Raw genomic sequence first — 26,832 nt, 5'->3', positions numbered from 1 at the left:
AAAGAGGAGCGCGTGCGAGATGAGAGAACGAGTAAGAGATAAAGTTTATGATTAAGGAGAAAGGGGGAGAGTGAAAACTGTTTGTGGAGGAAGGGAATGAGAGAGGAGAGGACTATTGTTAGTTTAGAAAGAGAAAGCGATGGCTGTTAGCCTCCTCTGCTGCTGCCAGCCATTACCTATTCAAGCCTCAGCAGCAGGTTGGCAGAGAAAGCTCTAATTGAGGAGGCCGATGGCTTGGAACACTAGAGAAAGAGAGGCAGAGCTAACTTCTTTTCTTTTTCATTAATTAGCCTGTCACTCATTACGCTCTGGCATGTATTTGGGATCATAAAACAGCATGGCTGTGGTTAGATTTGATTGCGCTTCTTGTTGTGCTGTCCAGTAAATTACAGAAAAAATGACTTCTGTACAAAATAAAGAAGATAATCTGCAGCTATGCATCATATCCATTAACCTCAAGGGCTGCAAAAAAAGCATTTGTTTTGCTTAGTAAACCACACTCCCAAGCTCTCGTCCTCATGCTTTCATAGATTTATACAAACAACTCATCAAAAACAGCGGTGCCATTCTTATCGCACTCTCACATCCTCGCCGCATATTGGAAAACAAAAAGGTGGACATTACAAGGCTGTCAGGCGTTGACAGGTATTGATCAGGCTGCTGTTGAGAGACTAGATGAACTTCCCATCAGAGTCTTTCTTGCTGTTTGTTGCCATCTGTTAATAACTAATGGAAGTTGTGATATTTGTGGTGAATGTGAAGAAGGGAGGAAGAAGAGGATGTTGTAGTGATGCCCAGATGCCACGGCTAAATGGATGTCACATGATATTAGGCTTGCATGGCGTGATACACCGCCATCATTCTGTCAAGTGACAGCATTTATCTCCATATTTCACATCTAACCCCCTCCTCCACCAGGTCTTGATCACTCATCACGCACTCGCTCTTTGTCCCACACTTCTCCACCCACCCAACCCACTGCAGCGACACTGTCAGCACTCTACAGCGTTTACACGTACTGCATAATAATCACAAGCTGCTCACCTCTTCTGGAGTTTCCACCTCACCTCCGTGCAATGTAACCACCCAACAATTCATATTCTGTGCATATGTCACATTTAGCAGAAATGTTTCTTTTGCAATCGTGTTCTTTGTTTTGTTTTTTTAACTTGTAAACAAACTTTTCAACATGTCTGATCTTCTTCTTTAAATCGCCAAGTCTCACAACTGACTCCAGGGAAAAATCTGTGGCTTTACACAGAGCCAGACGGTGTACAAAAGAACACAACTGTGGAAAGATAACACAATTTCATTAAACCTAAGTGTGACAGCTTGACCTTCTCTCCTCTCCAGGATCTGTCACTCATCACCATAGATACTTGGCTCTCAGCAGCAAGTCCACAAGTGTTAACTACAGATTTGCTGTCCCGCAACTCACAAAGAAACAGTAATGTCAGACTTTTTTTTTCCTGCATTGTTTTTCAGTGTATAGCGTAGCAACTTGAAATGAACAAGTTGAACACTGATCCAATGACAAAGGAGGTCAAATGGCTCAAAAGTCTAAACAATATAATCATGAAAAAGAAAACTCCTTTATGTTGTATCATCCTGACAAGTCAATCTAGTATTTATTTTTAAGAGACCATCTGTTCTTACATCCATTTAGGCATAAATGAGTGAAAATGCTGGCAATGTGAAAAAAGTTCCACTCATGTGGAAATGTATCTGTGCTCCTCATCGTGTTTTTTAAGCATGTAGAAAAAGCTTCACCATGTGAGGCTATTTTGATTTTGTTCGTTTTAATTTAGATGGAAATTTCACTAGTTAAGTGAGCTAATTTTGCAATTTTCACTTGGTCATAGTGTATTCTTGGTTCATGCCACAGCCTGTCAAGTCAAACACAGTAAAGATCACTCCGCCAGAACTAAATCAAAGGTGTGAATCCCTGCAACTCACCCTGACTTTTACATGTAGTCATACATTCACTTAGGCTTATGCCCTTGGAATCCAGTTGACTTAGAATTGTTCTTATACCAATGTTGGAAATAAACATTAAAATTTATGTTATAAACCAGTGTACGGCAATTGAAGAAAACAGACACAGTGAATCAGGCTCTCTAATACAGTCCCAATCAAAAGTTTAAGACCACTTGAAAAGTGGCAAAAAATTATAATTTGCATGGTTGGATCTTAAGAAGGTTTCGAGTATAGCTTCAACATGCAACAAGAAGAAATGGGAGTGAGGCAAAACATTTTTTTGAGAATGCAATTCATTGAAAACAATGCTTAAACTGAAACAGGCTGTTTTACAGCCAGCATGTTGCTCACTCAGTAACTACTCAGTTCTCAGTGTGTGGACTCCTTCCTTGTCACCTATACCTGCTCTGGCATTAACATCAGCACAAGAACTGTGTGCTGGCAGGTTCATGGCATGGGTTTCCACTGTAGTGCTGTAATTGCTTTAGGACTCAAAAGCTGAATATAATTACCTACACCAACTTTAGGCCATATTAAAGGAGGGCGTAGACATTGTGACATCACTCACTGATTTGTGAGGTCTTGTTTGGAAGACTCAGTTTTAGATGTAATGCTTTTTCTATCTTTGTTTTTGGGGGTCTTGAAATTCTAAATTATAAGCTTTAAGTTCTAATATAATCTTGGAGCTTGCCAGAATATTATTTGTCAGGTAGTTAAAAAGAGGTCTAATTAGTGACTCAAATTAGTCAAGACCTACTGGACAGCTACGAGTTACATTTCTCTGTATTCACCCCTCATCTAAGTGGCCATGCCTGTAATGATGCACAACTTTTTTTTAATTATAATTGTCCCTCCTCCCTACCCCCATTTGAGATGTAAACATATTGATTTCAGCTGTAAAGGTGAGAAGTCTATGTGATTAGTTTCACTTTTGGTGCCAGCCTCAAGTGGCCACTTGAAGGACTGCAGTTTTTGGCACTTGTGCTCCGATTTCATTTTTCAGCCTCATAGATTTACTCTAGAACTTGACTTGTGATGCAGCTAAGAGCAACTATTATTAAGCCACTGCAAAAGGTCCTTAATGGACAGTATTATAAAAGAGCCTTTCCTCAATATATTATTAAAACATACACATAGGCTTTGCGGTGGAAAAATTGACTTTTATTTAGTCCCTCAGAGAGGTGTAAACATTGTTTTCTCTTAACATACAGTATGGAACAAATAGGCTAGAACAAATCTTCTTGGCTGAGGCTGACTGATGTAAAGCTTGGAGCGATTCCCGTGTTTCTAATTAGCCCAGGCTCTGGCATGGCAGCCCGTAGGCTGATGGTTGGCATGAGGCAACAGGACAGCCCAGCTGCCCCTGTGTCCCCTACTCTGCCCCAAAGGAGAGTCTCTGGGTCTACTGCTGCCTTTGTGAATGGCAAGGAACAGAAACCTGGATTGGAGAAGAAAGGTAGTTCACACCCCGCACAACACTCTGTCAGAGACAATATTTCATGTTTAAAAAGGAGCTCTTCATCAGCAATCTGATCACTACAACCTCTCCCTGCTGCCATGCTCCACTTTCTCACTTGCAGCTTTACTCTTTGGAACAGCACTCTTAATAGCATCATGACAAACTGACTGTTAAAGAGCATCATGTATATAGTATCAGTTTAATGTAAAGGTTGAATTAGACCCTTTGAATGGACAGCAGACACAGCTGATGAACACGTTATTTTTTGACTTGGACAGCGGATGTCAGGAACAATTTAAAAGCCCTCTTCACAATGACATCAACACAGCAAGGACCAGTGGGCATTTCAGCCAAAGCAGCAAATCGAATAAACTAGAAGCAGAGGAACAATATAGACAGAGAGAGACAGACAGATGGGGAGAAGAGACAAAGTATATGATTAGGTAGAAATACAGTTTAAGTAGAAAAGCGGAAAGGGGCGAAAATGGAAACGAAGAGGAAGTGAACTGCAAGCGCAGGAGAGGCGGAGAGGGAGCAATTTAATGCTGTAATTAAGTTCCTGATAGCACCCTGGGAGATGTGCTTTGGCGTAGCTCCAGGACAGCTTAGCATTACACCAAGGCCCTTCAAATCACAATCTACTTATACACACACACACACATAACACACAACACGCCATTTGAACAAACAGAAATTTAATTCCGAGTAGGCTCTCTGCGCTCTCGAGCCAATTTCAAATCCCCGAATATGTGTCAGCTTCACCAAATGATGCATCGACAAGAAGAGACACAAAGGAGGCGCAGACTGGCAGAAGAGACGGCTGTGAGAAACCATCACTTGCAGTCACTCTCACGTTGCTCTCACTCACACATTGTAGTGCACACACGACAGTTGCCTTGACAAGTGCGCACAAATCATACTTATGAGAGCACGAACGGAAACCTGTCTCAGAAAATATTCTTTTCTTTCCCTTCATGTTTACCGTGCACCTGTCATGCTTCTTCTATCCAGACCTGCTTACTGCTTCTGCCTTTATTTTATTGATTAATTTATCTTTATTTTTCTGAGGCTGCATGGCAGAACATATCTGAAGCCAACGTCATTCCTAGTGCTGACCTACAAAGCAGTAAGTTTGACAAGATGGCTAATGTGTTGCCAAGTTGTACAGGTGTGCAGCTTGTCTCTGTGTAGCCCTGTCATGTTAAAGGGGCTCAGCAAGGGGAGGAGAGAGAAAGATGTGGGACTTTGGAGAGGAAAGGATGACAGGAGGAGAGAACTCGGAGAGACATCAGAGAAGAGAGAGAGAGAGAGAGAGAGAGAGAGAGAGAGAGAGAGAGAGAGAGAGAGAGAAGAAACAGGCAATTACACCCAGCTTCGCTACCACACTCCTATCCCTCGCCTCCTTCAGGCCACGCGGAGCAGCAGCACGAGCAATAGGATTTTAACTGAGGAGAACGCGCATCAATAGGATCTAAGATTTCCTGGGAATTGGTCACCAAAGACGGGGGAGTAAAGGATACAGTGTTGACAAAAAGAGTTGTCTTTGGAAAGACAGGAGAGGAAACAAGTCCTCTAAAATCGGCTCCAGCACATTCCGAGGCTCTTCTTTAAGTGCCGTACGCCTACCGTTCGCACCTGCGTGCTGTCCTCTCTCTCTGGGGATAAAAGTGCGTAAATATTTTTTTATTTTTTATTTTTTTTACCGTTTTCACGGCAGGTGACACGCCGAGCTGTAGACTCACAGATACGGTCCTGGAGCCACGATGCTGATCGGTAAGTGTTAAACACCTACAGTTCTCCACTTTACCGGTGATAACGCGGCTGCGCTGAGTAAGCAATACACGAAAGATTCCTGAAAGGTTCCAAATACAACCGTTTCAGGATTTCGCGTTGCAACAGTGTCGATGGGTAAAAAAAGATCTTAAAGCATGTTAATGCAAACACACTATGTGGAGCAGGCGCGCTAAAAGTCCTTGTCGGGAAAAATGAAAAATCCAGGGATTCAGTCATTTATCGGGCTCGCAAGTTGACCATTTGAAGTGTCTTTTTTTATGATTTATTCATGAATGTCCTGTGCGCCGTCGATTACATGCCTGTGCATCAACAATCACCGCATCAGATTATATGAAGCTCAACCAAAAGTGTGCGTCCTGGCTGGTTCGGAGTTACCGACACCTCACACTCCTTAGTCCTCTCGGCCCATAGATGGAACTTGGCGCTTTTATCACGAAAACTTCCACCGTAGATTATCATTAATATGGTTTTGTTCTTTTTTCTTTTAAAAGGTCACAACGTTCCGAGTCATCAGTAATAATAAAAAAACAAAACAAAACATCAGTCTGTTTGAGAAAAATGACCTTCTCAAACATCAGCTAAATAAATAAAATAAATACGTTTGTTTGTGTGTGTGTGTGTGTGTGGAGGGGGGGGGGGGACTATAATTAATGGACATTTGTAAACCAGTTCCTGATAATAAGCATCATAAGCTCGTTGTGAAGAACGACGTCATTAACCTGACGTCTCAGTGTGCCTTCAAACAACTCGTTGTTCATTTTTTTTATTAATAGATAAAATTGACCAGCTTACCCTGAACTATTCAAGTAGTGATGTTTGAAGATCTCAACCTTTTGGGGGCTTAAAAATAAAGCTTTGATGATTACTAGTATGTTTTGATTGAATCTGATAAAATTGGCATAGGCATTAGTGTAAAAGCTGTCCCACTAAATCCAGAAAAGAGAGTTTAATTTTCATAATTAACTCAATCTCAATGGAGGTGCATTTTTTGTGTGTATGGGCTGAACAAAGAATGACTAATGGACCCAAGCTGCTAGGCCCCTGTCCTTCATCTAAAATCCTGATTTAGAGCATGTTCATAGCTCAGTGCAGTCATACCTTTCTACAACAAAATGCAACTGTTCCTGCATTGCATATCAGTGCTTCTATGAGTACTCCTTATTTCACTTTCAGAGACAAATAAACAGAACATGTAGCTGAATTTGGGAAAAACATCCAGTTCACAAAGATCTAAAAGAAATGCACTCATAGTGTTGTGTCAGACCTCTGGATGTGATGGCTCCCGCCATATGTGTGACTGTGTGGTGATTTGCGATCTCGGTGCTCTTAAAATGGCTTCGGAGCATGGGCAAATGACTCATGCAAATGGATGCCACATTAGCATTTCTCTAGATATTTACTCCATGTCACAAATGCAACCTTCTAATCCCTACACTAGTAAAAACTATCATCCATGGAGCACCAAAAGCTTCCAACGCTGAACTGTTTTACTGAAATACCATCTTCTTCCCTCTCTCGTCAGCGTTCTTTCCCACTCGCCCTTTTAGTCAGCTCATAAAGAACTGCTCTTCTGTCAAATGGAGCCCTAACTACTTGGGCCTTTGTCCTGTGCTGATTTCTTCTCGGCCATTATGTCGTCGTAAAAGCCAGTTGGGGTGTCACTGGGGAGCTTTGGCGGCAGTGGCTTCTTCTCAGTTCCAGATAACAGCCTTTACTGGACAATGGCCATTATTAGTCACTGTGTTGCTGTCTTCTGACACAGACAGTTCTCTTCATATTGAATATTTCAGTATTGAGTTGAAGAGCAAAAGACCTGGTAGTGGGGGCTTGACTTCGTCTTACTTCACTCATCCATCCACAACACCCCCATCATCCGCACAGGCGGGGGACAGGTTGCAGGGCTGCGGGAGAGCTGATTATAGGCTTCTTCGGGAGTGGGCGACATTCTTCCACTTCCAACCTTTTTTTGTCTGTGGGATCTGAGGTGGGGGATGCATAGGAAGCCGGGCTAATCTGAGCTAAACGGGGTCCCAGGGTTGATCAGGGGTAATTACACGAGGCTAGGATTACAGACTGCGACCACTTATCGTGGACTGGCCACACCCTAAAAGTAGAGTTGTATTTTTTTTTAAGTAAAACAAATGATTTATTCATAAACATACTATTTGTGATTTCCAGATTTTAGCTGAATGTATAATTTCATTTGTATTGCTTGACCTTGAAGTGTCAGTGTCCACTTGGACTTGTTTCTAGTTTTAATCTGCAGAAGCTGCAGGGTCTTCTAAGCAGTAGGGAGCAATGGCTGTTTGAAGTGGTGGTGCAGGTGGAGGGGGTGTAAATGAGGAGGTTAATGAAAAGGCATTGGTTCATTTCCCACAAACCACACATCTGTGCCATCACCAAACCGTCAGCCGATTAAACGAACAAGCTCTTCCCGAGTGTGTGTTACGCCGACTGTGTCTTTTTGGTTAGAGCAGCTGTAGGCCCCTGTCTGGACTGACGGAGTGAGTGCTCTTCTGTGTGTGTGTCTGTGTGTTCATCACTCATTATGATGGATGAATCTCCCGAGCCTCCTGTCTTTTCATTCATCCCTCACGGACCAGAGGGACGAAGGTGGAAACTCTCCAGCTTCTGTTCAGCACACCTCTGCCTACTGTCTCTCTCTCACACGTGCACACACACACACGCAGGCAGGCATGTGCCCAGAGAAGACAAATAACCCACTTTAGTAGCCCAACAAACACCTCACTTCAGATGACAAATCTGTAGTTAAAGTGACTTTTGTATTTTTCATTACCTCAGTCCCTATTAATCTGCATCATCTATGTAAAAAATCTTGTGTGGAAATGAAAGAGTGCTGCCACAAATAGTATATTATTTCATATTTATTGTTTCTCATCTTACTGCATTTTATATGTTTTATCCACTGGAGTAAAGTTCTTTCCCACTTTTATGCAGTTGTCGATGTCTGTGTGAGGTAATCTTTCACTTTAATGTCCCGGGCTGCCATTGCTTCCAGGTAACGGGAACAATGGGATGTGTTATTACTCCAAAACTCTTGTTCTCCATACTGCTTTTTTCTGTAGTCACTAATCTTGATCTCATTTTATCTTTCCCAGCAGAAATCAGTTCATGAGGTGTAAATTTAAAGACTGATTCTTCTCGTAGAAACTCTCACGTCGTTGCACATTGTCAAGCTGTTGTGTTTACTGTTTTTTAGAGTAGTTTGTGATGATATGGTGTTTTCATATGTGAGTCAGAAATTCTAATCATAATGCAGTGTGTTTTGTCACGGCGCGTTTGGACTTTTGAGATTAGAGTGTAAAAATTCACCCAAAATAAATAAATAAAAAATATTAATAATGATAATAATTCCAGTCTTTGATGGAATTCTTTATGTGTCATAAAAGGGCTGGGTCTTTGGACAGAACATCCAATGAAGCTGAAGATGAAAATTTAATAATGAGGAAAGTGCAGCTTTGGAGTAAGTTAGTAGTTTAAGGCTACATTAGTCACTGCAGTGCTAACATAATACACCTGAGTCTCAGACTGAACATTTAGATGGTCAAGTGAAGTCATGATTAATGTAAGAAGTATAATCGCTGTTTATTATTATTATTTTTAACTGTCTATTTTTAGTCGTACTTAGTGGAGTACACTTTTAGTCTGGAACAAATTCCTTGAGGGAAGTGTCCTGCAAACGTTGCTGGGCATCTCTTGATTTATCTCCACTATTACTGAGAGAAAATGTAAATGTAACTGGGTACATAAAAGGAATGCTGCATGTCATAAATCAAAGCGAAATTACACATTTGAGTGGGTGCATTTTGATGTTGAGACTGAATCTTTCTGACCAAATGATGTTTAGGTAGGTTGGAGAACAGGATGACTGAGCAGACTGCTGCAGGAGCATAATAAGCTTTGTCTACACGGATACACGGATGTGCACGCAAGCGTTAAGACAAGCTAGAGGTCAGCAAAGAGCAAAGATTGAAGGTCAAAGAATTTATTATTACAGTAGTGATTTGTTCTTGACTACTGAAAATAGTTTGAACTTCCAATTTAGCAAAATTAAAGACAATATTATGATTTTTTTTTCCGCTCAAATTACAGTGTAAGAGCAAGCAAAAGGTAAAGCGAAGAAGTCCACTTGTGGTTGTATGGTTGGGCAGTCAGTCAAGTTCCATGTCCCTTTTTATTGGCCTTGTGGAAACGGTCTTATCATCGTAGATGGAGAAAATGGCCTTGATGTGAGAGCTGGCAGAGCTCCTGGATAAGTTACTTCTCTGGCCGCCCTATGCGGAAGAACAAGGAGTTTCAGTTGTGCTATTTTCTTGTTCCAAAGCAGACCTGCAGAATGAGGCCAAATTTGAACCTGTCTCTATTCACCGAGTTCCCTAAGCCTAATCACTATCAAATCCAGTGATCTGAGAGAGAGGTATATTCAAGTGCCAATCATTCCCAAGCACAGAAGAGTTCTGCGCTTCTCTTTCCACGGAGTACAGTATTAGTACAACTGGTTACACTTCAGTTATTCTCTGCCTCTGCAGACCTTCTCCAAGTGTGAATGGCATTGTAGCCACTATTTGGAAAAGGTAGGGTGCTGTTTTATCGCCTCCTCCCAGGAGTCAGCTTCAGGTAGATTGGATGAACAGTTGTCGAGAAAAGCAAAGAATGCACAGCTGTACACAGATTCCTCGGTTGGTTCTTTCATTAGATTCATTAGATCTTTTTCTTGGAATTTTTTTTTCATTGTAACAGAGGCTGTTGTGGAAAAGTCTGATTTCTGTTGCGGCACATTATAGGGCTACGTGTGTTTTCTTTTGCGTGTGTAGCATTTGAACGGATGGTTCGTATGTACTCCTTCTTGTCCCTGTGCTCCCTGTGGGGAAATTGCCTGTGTGTGAGTGCCAGTTCAAGTCATTTCACTGAAGTGACAGCATGGGTTTGATTGGCCCGCCTGCTGGAGTGATGGCTTCTGGATGCTGAGAGCTGTAGGCATATGTGAGCCTCAGCGGGAGCTCTGACAACATGAGAAATGTTCCCACGCTGCTCTCTGCACCAAAACTTCACCATTTAGCCTCTCATTCCCTGGGTGCTGAGGCTAAAGATGGAGGCCTTGAAGAGAAACAGCAAAACATCACTTGCACTTTGTGCTTGTGTGTATTTGTGTATTTTTCTGAGCTTGTGAATTCTTCAACTGGTAATGCAGCTTTCAGCTGAAGTGGGTGACTGGTCTACTTGATGCTCTGACCTCTACTTAAATGAGTGACAGAAGAGCTAAAGGCCTTTAAACCAACAGACTGGGGGATTAGAAGACAGGGAGAATGAATTAGCATAAAGGAAATAAAACCTAAAAAGGAGATGGAACATCTTTCCTAATCTGTGTTTCTCAATTCTCTCTTTGTTCCATGTGTATTTCTAGGTCTTCAAATCAGACTGTTACTTTCACAGCCACTGATCTTCATGCTAGTGCAGTTATATAGACAAAGGCCATCGATTTTACAGTCAAATCCAGCCATCAGAACCTCATGCCCTGACCACCAATCTGCAATTCTCAGGGGTCCAATGGGCTTAATAGAGTGCAGCGAGTGTGTAAATGGTTGGAAGTGTAAACAGAAGATGCAGTGATCCAGCTCTAATGGCTATCTTTGCTCCAGCTCTTTGTCAGCAGTCAGGATGGTGACCTTCACCTGTACTGTACGCCATCTCATGAGCGTTTAACAGTGCAGTGTTCTCAATAATAACTACAGTGGCAGGAAATTATTATCCAGTCATTGTCCTATATGCACACATGCACAAACACCAATTTACAGAAAAACTGGAATTATTACAGACTTTTCTCAGTCATAAAAAGACAACAAATCTACAAAACATAAAAAACGATGAACTGCCCTTCAACAGAAATAAAAGGAAAAAAAAAGATTATCAGCACTCGCTGTTAGAGGCTTATTTCCATCAATTATGTTTGCAAATAGTAAACACTGGAAATAAATTATACACTTGAGGAAATGTTCAAATATTTGTGGCTAAAAAGGATTGGGGGTATTCAGCAAATCACTGAAAAGGTAGAACTCAGCAAACTCAGCTGTGGTACAAACAACAAATGAATATACATAAATCAATTGACAAAATGCAATTACCCAATTGTGTGGTTTGCATTTTCTGTGCACACACCCAAGATGCAGTTACCAATATTTATAGTAAGCATTTTTTTTGTACTCACAAGCACCCACTTCTCCAAACCACATGCATACACTGTGACGCACATACAAACTAACAGACTCTGTGTACAGGGGACAACACTTTCGCAACCTGTGATGTACAAAAATACAAAAATAAAAAATGCTGTATGCAAATTTTTGTCACACACACAGAACTACACCTGCATTCCCTTCTACAAATCAAACTAAAGTACAGGCATAATTATATATAAAACATGTAAAATAAAAGCTCTCTTCATCTAAAGCCTTCTGTTTAGTTCAGCTGCCTCAGTTCTCCATGTTGATATTTTTGCACAGTACAAAGGTGTCCGTGTGTGACTGTGTTGGCTTGCATTTCTTACAGAAATTGGCATTCTTGCTTTTTGTCATCAGTACCGAGCCATTATGGAGAGAGACTGACTGGGAATGATCAGCTCTAATGATTTTATGAGAGTCTACATGATTAATGTTGGCACAGCAGCGTGTTTGCGAACAAACCTCGCTCCCCCCCTTCCCCACCCACGCCACCCTTCTTCCCCCATCGCAGAGACTCGGAGGGAATATCCAGTCTCAGTGTGTGCTGATTTCTGTGGTGCTAGCTGTCGTTTGCCACATTAGTGTGTGACAATGGGTGTCTTTGAAGTGGGTTATTCTAGCACAGCTCACAGCCCAGTGCAGCGGAGAAGATGTGCCAGCTCACTGTGCAGACAGGGCCAGCTCTGAGCACAGGGATAGACACAAGGTAGAGACAAGCACATGCACGCCTGCACAGACTAAATACTGGGGTCAACACAATAGCTTTTACACCCACATCCTCTAAATACTCTTTATGTAAGCACTTCTATCGCAGACAAAAGCCACACACTCCTCCTCTGTATGCACACATCTGCCTCACACAACTGCACTTAAAATCACCAAAAAGGAGCCTACACCATCCTCCCATCACTTCATCAACAATCCACCCATCTATCATCCATCCGTCTGTCCATCCATCCTTTACGTCTCTGTTTTTTTCCCGTCCTCCTCTGTTCCCTCTATAGGCCCAGTCCAATCTGAAAGCTTAGTTGGGCTTCGTCTTTCTCGGCTTATCTCCAAAAGCTGCTCTTTCATTTGAGTAAATGCCTTCATTCCCAGCTCCTCTATGAGGAAGCTGATAAGGGATGTCTTTTATCCACAGTAGATAGGCTTTCCCCCCCCCACAGCCCAGTGTGGGTGCTTGTATTTATACGCCTGCGCAGCATATGCATAATTATGTGTGAGCCTTGTGTGAATGTTTTTTTTTCACACATTTGTGAGACTTAAACAAGAAAAGCTTTTTTTTTCTTTTTTCTTTTTTTCAAATGCATGAGAAAAGTTAATAATTCTATGGTGTAAAAATGCAGGGCATCATGTTTCACGTCGTCTTCTCATGCTGCTTATCATTCAAATGTGACATTTTCTGTGATTACACGTAATCACATAAGACTGTTTCAACCTTGCAGGTGTCTCTAATAGGAAATGATTAAATGGGACAAGCTAATCATCACAGTGCCTTACTCACGTGCGCGTCTGTGCATAGGTTCAAATGTGTATTCGAGAAGACGCCGTATAACGAATTGATTAGGGCTGCAGAGTGGATTTGTTGCCGGGAGATTAGTTTGACTCAGTCTAAGCTGTTTTCAAATGCTGCACTCTTGTCCCCTCTCTAACACAACAAATATATCGATTGGCCTTTGATGCCTCAAATGTCACAGCCTCACTGAAGACAGTGCTGAGAATGAGACTTGAGATCTGTGCTGCTTAGGCTCTGGACCACATTCGTTTTTTGAGAATTAGGTCTTCATCTGATCCATATTATCTACAAGTCATCCTTCTGTTTGTGTCTGTTGCTTAGTTCATTGTGTCTCTCTCTGATTGCAGTCCCAGTGATCAAATACTGCTGTTGGACACTGTTATGGGAGCACAGAGTGGTGCAGCAGGTGGTAGTAATGGTGTTACAGTCTTGCTCTCTCATCTAGGTGAAAATCTCTCATGTAGAGTGGGGGAGATTATTTTATCCCCTGATGAATTTAGAAATTTGCTCATTTACTAAAGAAATGAACAGTCTCTCAATGAAAAATCCAGAAAAATATATGTTTTTGATCCCCTAGAACCCACATATAGTTCTGGCTCCAACAGATTACAATCAATTAATCAATTACAAATAATCTTGATCTCAACCCATTATGTGTATAGCTGTGCACAAGATCAATTCCTTCCACGCAGACCTCTCCACCAACATGCACATGACCAAAATTCTGTCAAAGGATGTCAGGGACAAAACTGTAGATATGCACAGGGCTGGAATGACCATAAACAAGAAGATTGGTGAGCTGATGTGACCAAAATGACCATGAATTGCACTCCATGCAAGATGTTGTCTCATGACATGTAGCTAAAGAAGAAGCACATTAAGGTCATGGAGTAGCCTAAGCAGTCTCCAGACCTCAGTCCTCTTTGAAATCTGTTTAGGAAGCAGAAGTTTCAAGATCCCAAGGAGCAGTAAGGAAACCTAAAGGATTTAGAAAGTTTCTGTAAAGGGTAGTAGGCCAAAATCCCTCAGGAGATGTGTGTAAACCTGTGACCAACTACAATAAAGGTCTTACTGCTTTGCTTGCCAACAAAAGATTCACTGCCAACTACTAAGCCATGTGATCAAACACCAATTTAACTTTAAGTGACATTTTCTGGATTTGTGGTTAATATTCTCTGTCTCTCCATAAAAATTAGAAACCATTCATTTCTTTGTAAAGGAGCAAACTTCAGCAGGGGATCAGATATTTTGTAGATTTTAGATGATTTGGGCTCAAGGAGCTGCCCTGGCACTCTTTTAGATTCCATGGAAGACCCAGCTTGTCTTGTTAGATTTACATTTTCTGACATAGCCGTGCCCGTTGGATACTTCCACCCTCCTGTTGAACACAAGCATACTGCAGCTATTCTCTCGAGGGACATATGAATAAAATTTGTGGAGCTACTGGAGCCAGTACAAAAAAAATACTTTTCACTCCCTGTGGAGCCCTAGCTTCATTGACTGGGGTTTGTTTGTCTGCACCTATTAAAGCTGCTTGCTGCAGCCAAAGCCAGACACCACTTTGCAGGGATTTATCAAGCCGCTTATCAAAGAGAGGTGATTGAATTCATTTGCTTACTAATGAGGTGGGATTGCGAATTGTACACTTCCCCGGCTATACTTCCACCTGTTAAAACCATTCGCTCATTACTGCAATCAAATCCTGTTTTTGTTCTCTTTGATAATCAAACCTATTTTTGTCACCTCATCAGGAGCCTTTGTGCCATTTAGGTACTCAGACCCATTTCATACGTGCAGGGTTCTGCTCGCTTGTGTCAGCAAGGGTGGAAGCTGCCGTTTGTAATCAAGTTACTTAATTACCTTAATTAAGTGGTGGAAATTTTGTCTTGCATTAAAAGTGGTGCTAATAAGTGCTGAGGTTAAAATTATATCATTTGATCTATATTGTTTGATGAATTTCATGGCGGGAACCTTAAAACCAAGTCTAAATGCAGCGATACAGGGTTAATTACATCATACCGTGGTTATATTATTAAACTTCGGTATTTGTTGAGCTGCTCTTAAAAAATACATTCAAGTGTAATCGTGTCCAATCAAAACCTGCGTCGGCTCGCTTTCTCGTAGTCAATCAACAAAACTGATTTTATTAGATGTAATTGTTCTCTGTTTGATCCTCATGATTTCTTTATTAGTCCTATTCTCTGAAGTGCTGTGTAGAGTAGGCTCTCCTGCTGTTATTAAGACCAGATTAACGGTTAATCCTCTTTGTTTCAGCAGACAACAGCAGACAGATTGAAGTGGGTTAGCTGAGGCCCGCACAGTCAGTCGAGGTTAAAGTACCTTAGCCAAGGGTCAATAAAACTTGTCATCTGAAGCAGCTGTATAGCGTTCGATGCCTTTTTAAACATGAGGTTGATCCATGTGATGTCTGGAATGAGGTAAGATGCTGTCCTAATGCGCACTGTACAACAACGCTTATATTCATAACATGAATCTTTAAAATGCAGAAAAGCCAAATAAACAGAACATTGTAGCTTATGCAACATTGTGGCTTTGATCTAAATTAGCATTGATTTAATAGAGAGATGCATTTTGTCATATATAAATTAGGAAAGGCAACTACTTTGGTTTACATTGCAAACACGATGAATACACTATGCTTTAATTGTTCATGGCAATAAAAATGAACAGAACAATAACTTTAAAAATGTATTGAACATTAAGACAAATATTTATATTCATTAAAAATATAATATGCAAGAAGTACAAAAAAAAGAAGCTGCTGTTTTTCTTAATTGACTATATTTCTCTTGTAGGCAGTGAGTTCACTAATGTTTATAGGGCATAATGTAGCCATAGATATAAAAAGATATTGACAATATTCATAGTATCACAATCACAGCTAATTAAAAAAACAGTAGTTAATTGCAGTAAGATTTTGTTTAATTTCAATACAAATGAAATGGGCTAGCATGTGTAGCTCTTTTCTAGTTGTACTAATCACTTAAAGCGCTTTAAACTACAAGCCATTTTTAATCAGGCCTTTATACAGAGCTTCATTTTAAACACTTTAAGCACATCCTCCACCTTACATCCACAGCTAGTTTCACCTCTAAAGCCTGAACTATCAAATAATTGCTAGAAAATAAAATGTTTTTGAAAATGGAGTGTTTATTGAACCTTCTGACTACTGTTTTTTTTTTTTTTTTTTTACATATTAATATTAATTTGCATATATTGGTTTTAATTTGTATCATATTTGCAACATCTGACATTCTTTTTAATTTTTGCTTAAAATATATTGTGCATTTTATTTTGCCTTTTGGGGGAGAAAAAAACCCACACTGATCACGCAGAAGTGTTAAAAACTCCCAAAATGAAAATCACCAATATGTGAACCGACTACCTTCATCTGGCGAGGCAACAAGACTATCCACTTTTCTCCCAAATTTATGTTTTCCCACATGACACATGATCATATAAAGTGTGAAGTGGGCCAATGCTGTCAAAATTAACATAAAAAAAAAACAATAGCAGTCAAACTATACTATTAATAGCTACAGCTAAAATGAACAGTTTGCTTCAATGGACTCTGTACACATGTCTAGAGTCTAGAGAGTGTTGACATTGAACTAATAATGTTACAGTACCACATTAAAATCATGTTCCAGAGCATTTGAGGCAATGTAGGAGGAGGAAGTGCTTCGTTCGGCAGCCAGAACTGTGATATTCATGCCAGCATGAGTGTTAGAAGCATCGCATTCATGCCATTCCAACAGCAGTAGCCCAAGGCTTACCACCGGCAGACCTGGAAGAAGATTGTCAAGAAATATGATTCGGCTTAATGCAGTGTGGTGCACTTTACAGGATATCCCTGCATTGTGGGTGTTTGTCCATCCTAAATGACCCCAGAGCTTATTTTCTGACTTTTGAATCATCTTCACCACACTCTCTCCTCATAAGTAGTAACGCTTTGACGCTTGAGGACACTTCAGCAACTTTCAATCGGGATTAATCCATCTTTGAGATGTGCCAAGGTCTGTGTGGATGCACAGCTGAGAGAACAAGAGAGAGAAAAAGAGGGTAGTTATAGAGATGGGCCATTTGTAGCTGCTGTCTCAAAACTGTGGTTCCATTCCCATTTTGCAACCAGGGGGGACAGCTCAGTACATCATTCAGCCATTTGTTATTTTGTCTGAAGCAGGAGTTGGCCGAGGGGTAGAAATGTCTGTCTCTTTCCCCAGTTGCCTGAAGGTGAAATCCATTCATCATTTTGTCTAGAGCTTGTTTGCTTTTGCATGCATTCTTGCAAGTGTGTGTGTGTGTGTGTTCATGCAGATGTCCACATGAATATGTGTGCAGAAAATGGGAGGCTTATTCTTAATCTATCAGGTGTCACAGGCTATTGTTCAGGCTGAGTGAACCAGATTGAATTCCTGTGATTCAGTTTGGTTTTTCACTGGTGTTAAACTAAACAATCCCCATGGGTTGCCTGTGTTTTTGACATCATCTGTGACAACAGCCTCTAGCCTCTCTATTTGTCTACCTGTCCCGACCTATTCCATTGGCTCTCAGTAGTGATTTTCATCTATTCTAACACACATCTTTAGTACGGCAAGAGCTGAAGCCAACTTCGTGTTCGGATACACTTTTCACTAGAGATGGACCGATCCGATATTACGTATCGGTATCGGTCCGATACTGACCTAAATTACTGGATCGGATATCGGAGAAAAATAAAAAATGTAATCCGATCCATTAAATATCACGAAAGCACCTCACATACGCCGTAACTCACCTCAGAACGTTAGCACGTCGGAGCAGTATGCATCACGTGATAGAGTGGCTGTGGCATGCGGGACCTGTCGGTGGTCTGGATAGCATTTGGAGCTTCGCTAGCAACCCGGCATTTCATCTCCGACAAAGTTATCCCCGAGAGAAGTAAAGCAAGTGTGTAAGTCCATCTCTGAATGTTTGTAAAGCATTCCTGCGTTAAGCTTAACGAGCGACTGCCTCTCGCTCGCCGGCTGCTACTTCAATCGTGAAACTGCTAATGATCAGCTGATCGGCTTTTCTGTCGCGAGTCTCTCTTGTTTGTTTTTGGTCCACTTTGCGCCAGAAAGAGGAAACCAGCGGCTGAACAACAGCAGCACGTTTAAGCTTGATAAGCTGTTGTTAGAATTTATTTAATATTACTTTCTACACCAGGATCGTTTTCTACGTAGCTGACGGCTGGTAACTGTGCAGGGGCGGATCTAGCAAAGTTTAGCCAGGGGGGCCGATAGGGCATTAACTGGGAAAAGGGGGCACAAAGACATACTTTTCTTTCTTATTCTCATTTAAAATGTCTAGCTTTTAATAAATAATTATCTGACACCCAAAGTTTTAATTTGATGTAAAATGAATAGAAGTCAATTACTGTATATAGTGACTATTAAGTCTAATATATATACCCTAGTAAGCTATAGTACTTTTTCCTTTGGGAAGGTACCATCTGTGCAGTCTGCAATTTTGTTGAAGAAAGATGTTGAATCTATTTAATATTTCTTGAAAAATAATTGATTTCTGTGCATTTTTTTTCACACTGCATCAAATTAATGTTGATTACGTCGATTAAGCATCATGAGGTGGCGCGTGAGGGGTGGTTCCCTATTTTTTATTTATTTATTTTTGTTGTTGCTGGGAGTTGGAACCCTGTTAGTTAGGTTGCTTAATATTTACGCTAAGTACTCTTTAAAATACCAGAATAGGGAGGATGGTGTAGGTCTAAGTTTATTAGATTGATCAGTATTGCTGAACTATGAAATATTTTTTTTGTATACAGGTATAACAGAATAGCTTTAGTGTAGTTGTTGTTTTAAACTTGAGTATGAACTTGCAGACTTGCAAAATGCAGCAAGATATTTTAAAAAACAGTTTTGTTGATTAAAAAACACTATATCGGATTCATATCGGTATCGGCAGATATCCAAATTTATGATATCGGTATCGGTATCGGACATAAAAAACTGGTATCGTGCCATCTCTACTTTTCACCTTTGTGCAGCCACAAGCATCAGGACATCTACTACCACTCTCAGTGCACCCTAGTGAATGGCAGTGATCCGTGGTTCTGCCGTTTCTGTGGCAGCTATTAAAAGGCGAGGGAAAGGTTACAGTAAATGGCGCTCCAGTGATGTGCATTTCAAGACAGACCTTCTTAACCCTTATGCTACTTTTGAGTTTCTGCCTAACATTTAGGGAATGTCATATTACTTTTTATAGTGTTTTTTTAGTACTTCTTTTACACACATAAAACTGTCCATAACAGCTTCACTTTACACCCAGTGCCTGTTATGTTGCTTCATGTTAATTTCTAAGTTCAAAAAAGGTTCTTTCAAGTTAACTCAACCACTGTAATGAAAGTCTAAAACTGACATTTCAATATTTGATATACTATAGATAAAGAAATTAACTGAATGTACCCTTATTTCAGTAATAATACAGTATTTTTCTACATGGTATTATAACAGTAGTAAATTAATTTTATGGTAAGCAAACCTTAGGAAATGGGTTATGTGTTGCCATGCCTTTTGTGACAGTAGTCTCCTGTAAAATAAAAATACAACTATGTGCTATAGTGCAGAGCATTCTCTCATAATGGAAACGCATTATAAAGTAAGAGAACTAGAAAATCAAAAGCAACTTTCTGGCAGCCCACCTGTCATTGCTACTACTGTTAGTTTACATCTTTCGCAGTCTTTCACTCTGCACAGTTGACGTGGTTGGAACAGGTCAGAAAAGCTAATTTTGTTCATGCAAAAATCTTTTTGTGCACATATATTCACAAATGATAAGCTGACATCCGTTTTAGCAGGTGTTCCATCAGCACTTTGAAAATTAGACTGTGCTTTTAAGCGTGTAAACATCTATTTGAAATCAAATAGAGTCTGGACTGCCTTATGTTGAACAACAACTCTGTTCTTTCTAAGTCAAGGTTTAAACAGTCAAACATGGTGCACTCGATGTCGTAGGTTGTGCAGTTACCACTTTACTTTTTCACAGCATTCTTTTAATATTGACCCTTTGCACAGTTATGACAGTCGTTTTAAAATTTAATGACTTGACTATGTGTTGTTGTTTTTGTTTTGTTTTTTGGTCTGGGAAGGTATTCATAACATCACTCTTTCAGATTTATGTAACAAAAAAATATGACTAGTTTTTACTTCAGCTTTTTTTTCTCAGATCTGAAGTATAATTCAGACGGCATGATTCCAGTCAATCTACAGTGAGCTTTCTAGATATCTGAAATGACGGTTAGCTAGCCAAGATTCAAGATCGTTCATTTCCTGAATCAGAGTTTTGACAATGCTAAATGAGATATCTGGGGGTGTGTAAGAACATGAGAAGCTATAAATGAGAGCAGTGACTTAATATTTTGTTTAGGAGAGCTTGTACATAGTTTGTTTTTGTTTGAATAACAATCGAATTTTAAATCACATTTTACCAAGTAAAATAAAGGTGTCTGGGCTCTTTGAGAGAGAGAATGAGGAACTCAAAGTAGAGTAAATACTCCTCCACATTAGGCATCTGATTACGATGCCTCTTGGGCATCTCTTAAGTAAGGTGTTTTGGGCATGTCCTACGTCTGACAGAGCTTGTCTCTTTGCTGACATGGGAACACCTTGGTGTACCACCAGAAGTGCTGGTGGGTGGGGAGTGGGAGGTCTGAGCATGATTATTTAGACTGGGATGAATGGATGGAGTTTCTAATATGATCACCTTTCCAGTGAACAAAATGATCAATGTTTATGTGTTAACACTGCTCAATATAGAATAGAAAGTCTTGAATTAAAATTCATGCACAAATTCATGCACAAAATATTAACTATAATTTTGACAGACAATCTGTATAGTCAAAGATGGCTGTGCGTAGTGTACCATTTGCTTGAATAACTTACCAATAAATGTGTAAAGAAGCCTTTATTCTCTGATCTTTATGCTCCTTAAATCAGGTCTTTGGCTGACTTCATGAGTTGTCGGAACAAGGTCTTGGTTGAAATAAATGCCTTCCAAGTTGAATAACTGTAAAAGTAAAAACAGATGCGTATAGAAATGATCTTTAAAATAGTCAGTGTTTCAAAATATATTCCGTAATATTTATAATGATGCAACCTGCACATCATTTCAGCCGGTTTCACATAAGGGGTTTTGCCGTAAATCCCACAGACCAGGAAATCACTGCAGTGTTTTCAGGGTAAAAATCTGCTAAAGGCTTTAATTCTTGCCAAGGAATTAAAAGTAAAAGCATGAAAAAATGTGAAAGCTTGAAAAGCAAAACCAACTCCAAACCTCACCATGCACCTGTTCTTACAAATTGGCAGTTTACTCTGAATCCCCCCCCACACACACACACACACACACACAAACGCACACACACACACACACACACAAACGCACACACACTGTCCTCCTCATCTCCAGCTCTGTCCCTCCGAGGCTTCCTTTCCCCCCTCCTTTCCTTCCCTTGTCACTTCTTCTCTCAGACACCAGGGCACTCATCACAGAGGTCACGCACCTGTCGCCTGCTGTAAACAGGAAATGAATAATTCAGGACTCTGCACTGGTTGACTGGAACAGCTGATGGTCTCTCTGTGACGAGCAAAGATTCATCCAAAGGATTCACATTATAATCCTCAGCTGGAATCAGACTAATGAGAAACGCTCTCTCGGGAGAGTCTAAGGACTCACTCAGAGGCAGACTGCACGTCCTTGACCTCTGCAGGCGATAAAGTTAGTTTGAAATGGCAGTCCATAATGGCACAAAGATCTTCTGCCCCACACGGCGTTTTGCATTTTTAGACTTGTTGGATTTCGCTCACATAAACAAAGGCCACCTCTACTCTTTAAGGATTTATGTATGAGACTTTGAACCTCAATTTAGTATCAAACAAACTAGAGACATAGTAAAGTAATGACATCCTCAGCACAGAATGAAGTCACAGTTCCTCTGTGGGTTATGCTTCTACTTTTATGTTTGGGTAGTTGGTCCTGCCTCACAGGGATATGAGGCCTGTGAGTTCCTCATATGGAAACTAAGGGAGTGACCCTCCATACTGAAGTTGTGGTGAGATGGCAGAACAGAGTGTTCCACCAGTGCTCTGAGAACCAAAGGAAAACAATTACTTACTCATTTATGTGCACACCCTGCTCAGTGAAACACACAGAACACAGTGATGATGATGAGTTATCTTTAAGTTAATGTAGGTTAAGTCTTGCTACTCTCAGTCATAGGTTGTTTGCATGAAATAAACCCTGGTTCAGTTACTTTGGGAGAAAAAGCAACTAACCCCAAATAATTTGAGAGTAAGAGAGAGCTATAACTGTTCTTTCCACATTTAAACTTTTTTATTCTTTTCAAAACCACTTAAATTTGGTGACTTTGTCTCAATTTAAAGTTTCATAAGCTCGTTACCTGAGGTTAGACCTCCACTCTGCATGCACAATGTTTCACAACAACAGCACGCTTGGATCAGTGCAATAAAAACTGCTCTTCTGTCATCAGTACAATAGGTTGGATTTTTCCTGGTTTGTTATAAAGCGTTCAGTTTTCTCTTTAGGACTAAGGGAGGGATAATTGTCATACAGTTGCCACCAGCGATGGTGGGTGGACTTAGTGTAGCATATCACAACCATTTAATCTGTTTTACAATGGTAGAACTGGTTACATTTTTCTTTTCTCATTTTCACAGTATTTCTGGTTGTAAACAAGAAGTGAGGACAAGACCTATCCATTTGTTTTGAGATTAAGAAAAACTCATCCTTGTTTAATAACAGGGCAGCATGGTGAAGCAGTGGTTAGTGCTGTTGCTTAACAGCAAGAAAATCCTGGAGCGACTGAGGAGTTTTTGTGTGCCGTTTACATGTTTCCCTCAAGCTTGTGTGGGTTCTCTTTGGGTTTCTGGCTTCCTCCCACAGTCTGAAGAGATCCATGAAGTTAAGTTAATTAGTGATTCTAATTTGGCCATAGGTGTCAGTGATTGTCTCTTTCTTTTTTAGAATGGCAACTCGTCTAGTGTGTACCCTATCCCTATCTTTGCCCTATTACAGCTGTATTAGGCTTCTCCTGTAGCAGTGAATTGGATAAGAGATAGATAGATAGAGGTGGTTCTGTGGTATATAACCCTTTACTTGGGCTTACTGTAAACTAATGAGCATCTCGCTTGTCCTTTAGTAGTCTCCCCTCCTATAACCTCACCTCTCGGCTCTGGTTTTCCGATCCTGAGGTGTCAGCCTACAGGGGGAGCTGACCTATAACAGAAAGCCAGTTATATTTGAGAGAAATACCCGAGTAGCAAGCTGAGAGGCAGCAAGCTGCCAGTTGGGGCTTGCGGGTAGCTGGAGTGATTGGTTTTCACTTCTTATCACCACACCAGCAGGTGTCAAAGACATGCGGTACTGCGGCACTCTGGGGGGGATTCACAATTATAACACCCAGGCCACCAGCTCACTCCATTCTGTACCTCCACCTCACCACCCATCTGCACTTCTTTTCCTACTTCTGCCATCAAATGAAATCCTGCCAGCCAGTAGTAACTTAAGAATCCTGTTATAGCCTTGCTCCACTAAACACCTGCACATGTTCTGATAAGAATCCTTATCTGCTCAGTCCCATGTCTCCTCTCTGCACCCAGGCAAAGCAAGAGCACTCTATAACTAGAGTTGAAGGTATGTATGTACCACCACCACTGGTGATCACATTGATTGTTTTCAATCGTATTATCCTGTCTGCTACGTCATATTGAACAATCAAAAGGAAATAAGTGGCTGCAGCAGAGGAGTGCAGTGTTAAGTCTTTTGCTTTGAAAGTGAAGTAATTCTATTTAAAAACATGCCAGCTGCCGGGTGTGCTCCGCCTGCTGTACAATGCCATATCAGGAATGATCCTTTTATGCTCTTCTCCCATCTTTGTAATTGCACGCGAGGAATGAGAGGAGACATCTGCATGCCAGCTCTTTGAGGAGAGGAGGAAGGAGACAACAAAGGGCAGAGCCCTTTCTCACAAAGGCTTTCCAATTTGCAACTTGCAGCTGTTTCTCTTCAGAGAGCCTGAACGGCCTGTCCTCTCTCAGGCTAAAAGTGGCTCACAATCCAATCACTGATCTTTTTTCAGGTTTAGTGCTGACCTTTGTCACACAGTGATGCTTTTCCTGCTTTGTACGAATCTGTTTACTGTGTCTGAGCCTAGCTGAGTTTTGTCCTTCATTAGCAGGTGTTTAGGGAGGAACTTGATAAGGGATGGCTCATTTTGGGGAGGAGTACAGCTGTACTGTCTGCTGTCCAATTCAAAAACCACTCTCGTTCTCGTTCGCATAAGATAATGTTCACGGATGCTGGTGTTTTGGTACTGTCGTCATTACGCGTATCTATGCATGGGTCGACAACCAGGGCTGTGCACTGCGTGAATCTGACTATGTACAAATATTTAGCAGTGTGGGTCTTGTGTTTGCTTGTTCCCTGGCAATTTCCCACCATTGTTTCACCTTTGTTTAGCTGCATATGCTGTACAGGATTGAAAACCAAATGAGTCTAATGGATCCACAAGGCATGGCACTGCGACCCGTAAATTAAGTCCCACAGATGTGCTTCTGTAGATTAATCTTCCCGCTCATGAGCAATTAGCCTGGCAGTGATGCTGAGGCATGAGGCTGATTTGAAACAATTACAGCCCAGGTTGGGCAAAATTAGCTAGTTCAATTCCCAAGGTCGCTACTGATTGCGAGTGATGGTACTTTCCAAAGCAGTCAGGGGTAATTGGCTTTTAACACCAGCACGTTTTTCAGCTAACCTTTTTACCTGGATGTGGACACTAGGTCACTGAAAAAACTCCATCTGTTCAATCATCAAAGATATCAGTTCTTTCTGCATATCTGGTTTAAATTATATTTGAGCTGCGACTGAGTTTGTTTTTTCTCAAACCTCCATTGAAGTAAGTGAGCTGTGAATGAATTATCACTGTGCTAACAGCTGGAGGACTTTTTTTCTTTCTTTTTTTTAGCCACGTTTACTCCCCTGATGTAACTGCACTTTTCCTTCTCAAATAATATAAGACTTTCCTGTTATGTGCATGTGGTAAAAGAAGATAAAAATGATTTGGCCTTACAGCTAAGACTTAAAACGAACAGGAAACCTTTTGTATTTTTATAGCCAGTACACATTTCCATTAAGTTTTAATTTGGCCGTAGACACTTGCCTGATAGCAGAATTTAAATTAGGTGTGTTATGCGAAATGTCTAAAACAAAGACCCTAGTAAAAGGCGAATGAGTGAGGAAAGAGACATTTTGTGAAAAACAAATTCAGGTGGAATGGATTTAGATAATCACGGGTCCATTTGATGGCAAGAAAAAAAATCTGCTCTGCAAAGCAATTTACTGACTGCAAATTCAACCTGCTTTGCAGAAGCTCTTTTGCATAACAATGAATGTAATATACAAGAAACGTACAGTACAATTCTCTCTGCAAGCACTTTGCTGTTGTCATTTATATAAATAAAGGGAATGTTCTTGCCTGCGATTCTTACAAATCTCACACGAATTGCGGCTGTAAATGAATCATTAATTGTGAAGGGCTTTTCTCCGTGTGTGTGTGCGATGCAACTTGATGCTCGTCTAGTGGGGAATTCAGGAGAGGATAGTTCCACTGTGTTTAACATAGCTACAACTTCATTTTCTTTTCCCTTTCGTCATAGCCTCATAACCACCTTTAGTCCCGCATCTTAGTGTCTGAGTGAATGTTTCATCTCTTGCATCTCTCATCAGCTGGGGAGTTAAAATTAGAAAGCTGCCTCTGTCTTGTCCTTTTTTACTCTTTTACAAGGCATCTTCCTTACTTGAAGATCCAAACAGTCATATCTACCGTAATCAGTTTATAATGAGTTGTCACACTTGGCATGATAGCTGTGTGATGCTTGGTTGACCAGCTTGATATTTATTCCTGTAAAAAACGATGTACTTAATCCCGCTTCCACAAATGATTCAATTTGCTGTGGAAATGAACCTTATCGGAGTTCCTGTCAATCCTGCACTGCTTCTAGCCAAAGGTTTTTGCATATTTAGGAGCATGGCACAACTTTGAATTATTTTATTCAGTATTGTTTGTTTTTAACATGACTCTTTAAACTGGAGTAATGTCATTCACGGTAATGATGGTGGATGGTGAGGGGGTTAATGTTGACTCTCAGACATATGTTTAAATTTTACCTTTGATTGTTTTCACCTTTCCAGCTCTATCTGTTTATTAAAGTTAGTTTTGTTTTCATCTAAATGGTCCAACAGCTGTCATTATTTTTGAAAACCAAAGTGATGGGATTAAGAGAAGTGTGGGGGACTTATTAAAGCAGCTCACCCTCCGGCTTAAAAGCAAAGAAACAAAAATAATGTTTCTTTCCTGCTTTTTTTCTGGTTTTTAGTCACACTGAAGTTCTGTGTACAGCTGCTGTTGCTGCACCAGAGCAATGACTGGCCAACGGCACCATCTGCATAAATGAATGTGTTTGATATTTTCCTTCTCCGCCTCCTTTTTCCCGTGTAGCATCAGGAATCAGAAGCATCTCTGCTGCTTGCCTTTAGAAGACTGCCTCGTAGGGTCTCACAGTGGGGAAGCCGAGCAATTTGTCTCTTGATGGCTCCGGGCTTATCGTCTCTGCTTGACAGATGGGCCTTGCCTCTGCTCAGGTTGGGTTTGGTAGCAGAGCACAGCTCACTGCTTGACAGAACTCATTACAGACACACCCCAGGAGAAGAAGCATCTCCACAAGGTCCTGCTACTGGGCCCCCACGACTCACAACGGAGCCAAATACTGTAAACC

General features: G+C 40.8%; 1 protein-coding gene across 5 annotated transcripts in view; it reads left to right on the top strand.

Moving 5' to 3' along the window:
• Positions 1 to 26,832, top strand: part of znf385c (zinc finger protein 385C) — a 145,607-nt gene that overhangs the window by 79,400 nt on the left and 39,375 nt on the right. Inside the window, exon 1 of one of the 5 annotated variants that reach the window (XM_042218598.1) lies at positions 4,750 to 5,209. The exons of the other annotated variants lie outside the window; for them this stretch is intronic. Within the exon in view, the coding sequence (XP_042074532.1) occupies positions 5,200 to 5,209 (10 nt within the window). The 5' untranslated portion in view covers positions 4,750 to 5,199. Of the gene's footprint in view, positions 1 to 4,749; positions 5,210 to 26,832 lie in introns of those variants that run through there. 5 annotated transcript variants of the gene reach the window in all.

Source organism: Haplochromis burtoni, unplaced genomic scaffold, assembly GCF_018398535.1.
Source record: "Haplochromis burtoni strain Fernald_Lab_line unplaced genomic scaffold, NCSU_Asbu1 Contig_21, whole genome shotgun sequence".
Taxonomy (NCBI): Eukaryota; Metazoa; Chordata; class Actinopteri; order Cichliformes; family Cichlidae; genus Haplochromis; species Haplochromis burtoni.
The sequence above is the reverse complement of the archived record's forward strand: the minus strand, read 5'-3'. Positions and strand labels throughout refer to the sequence as shown.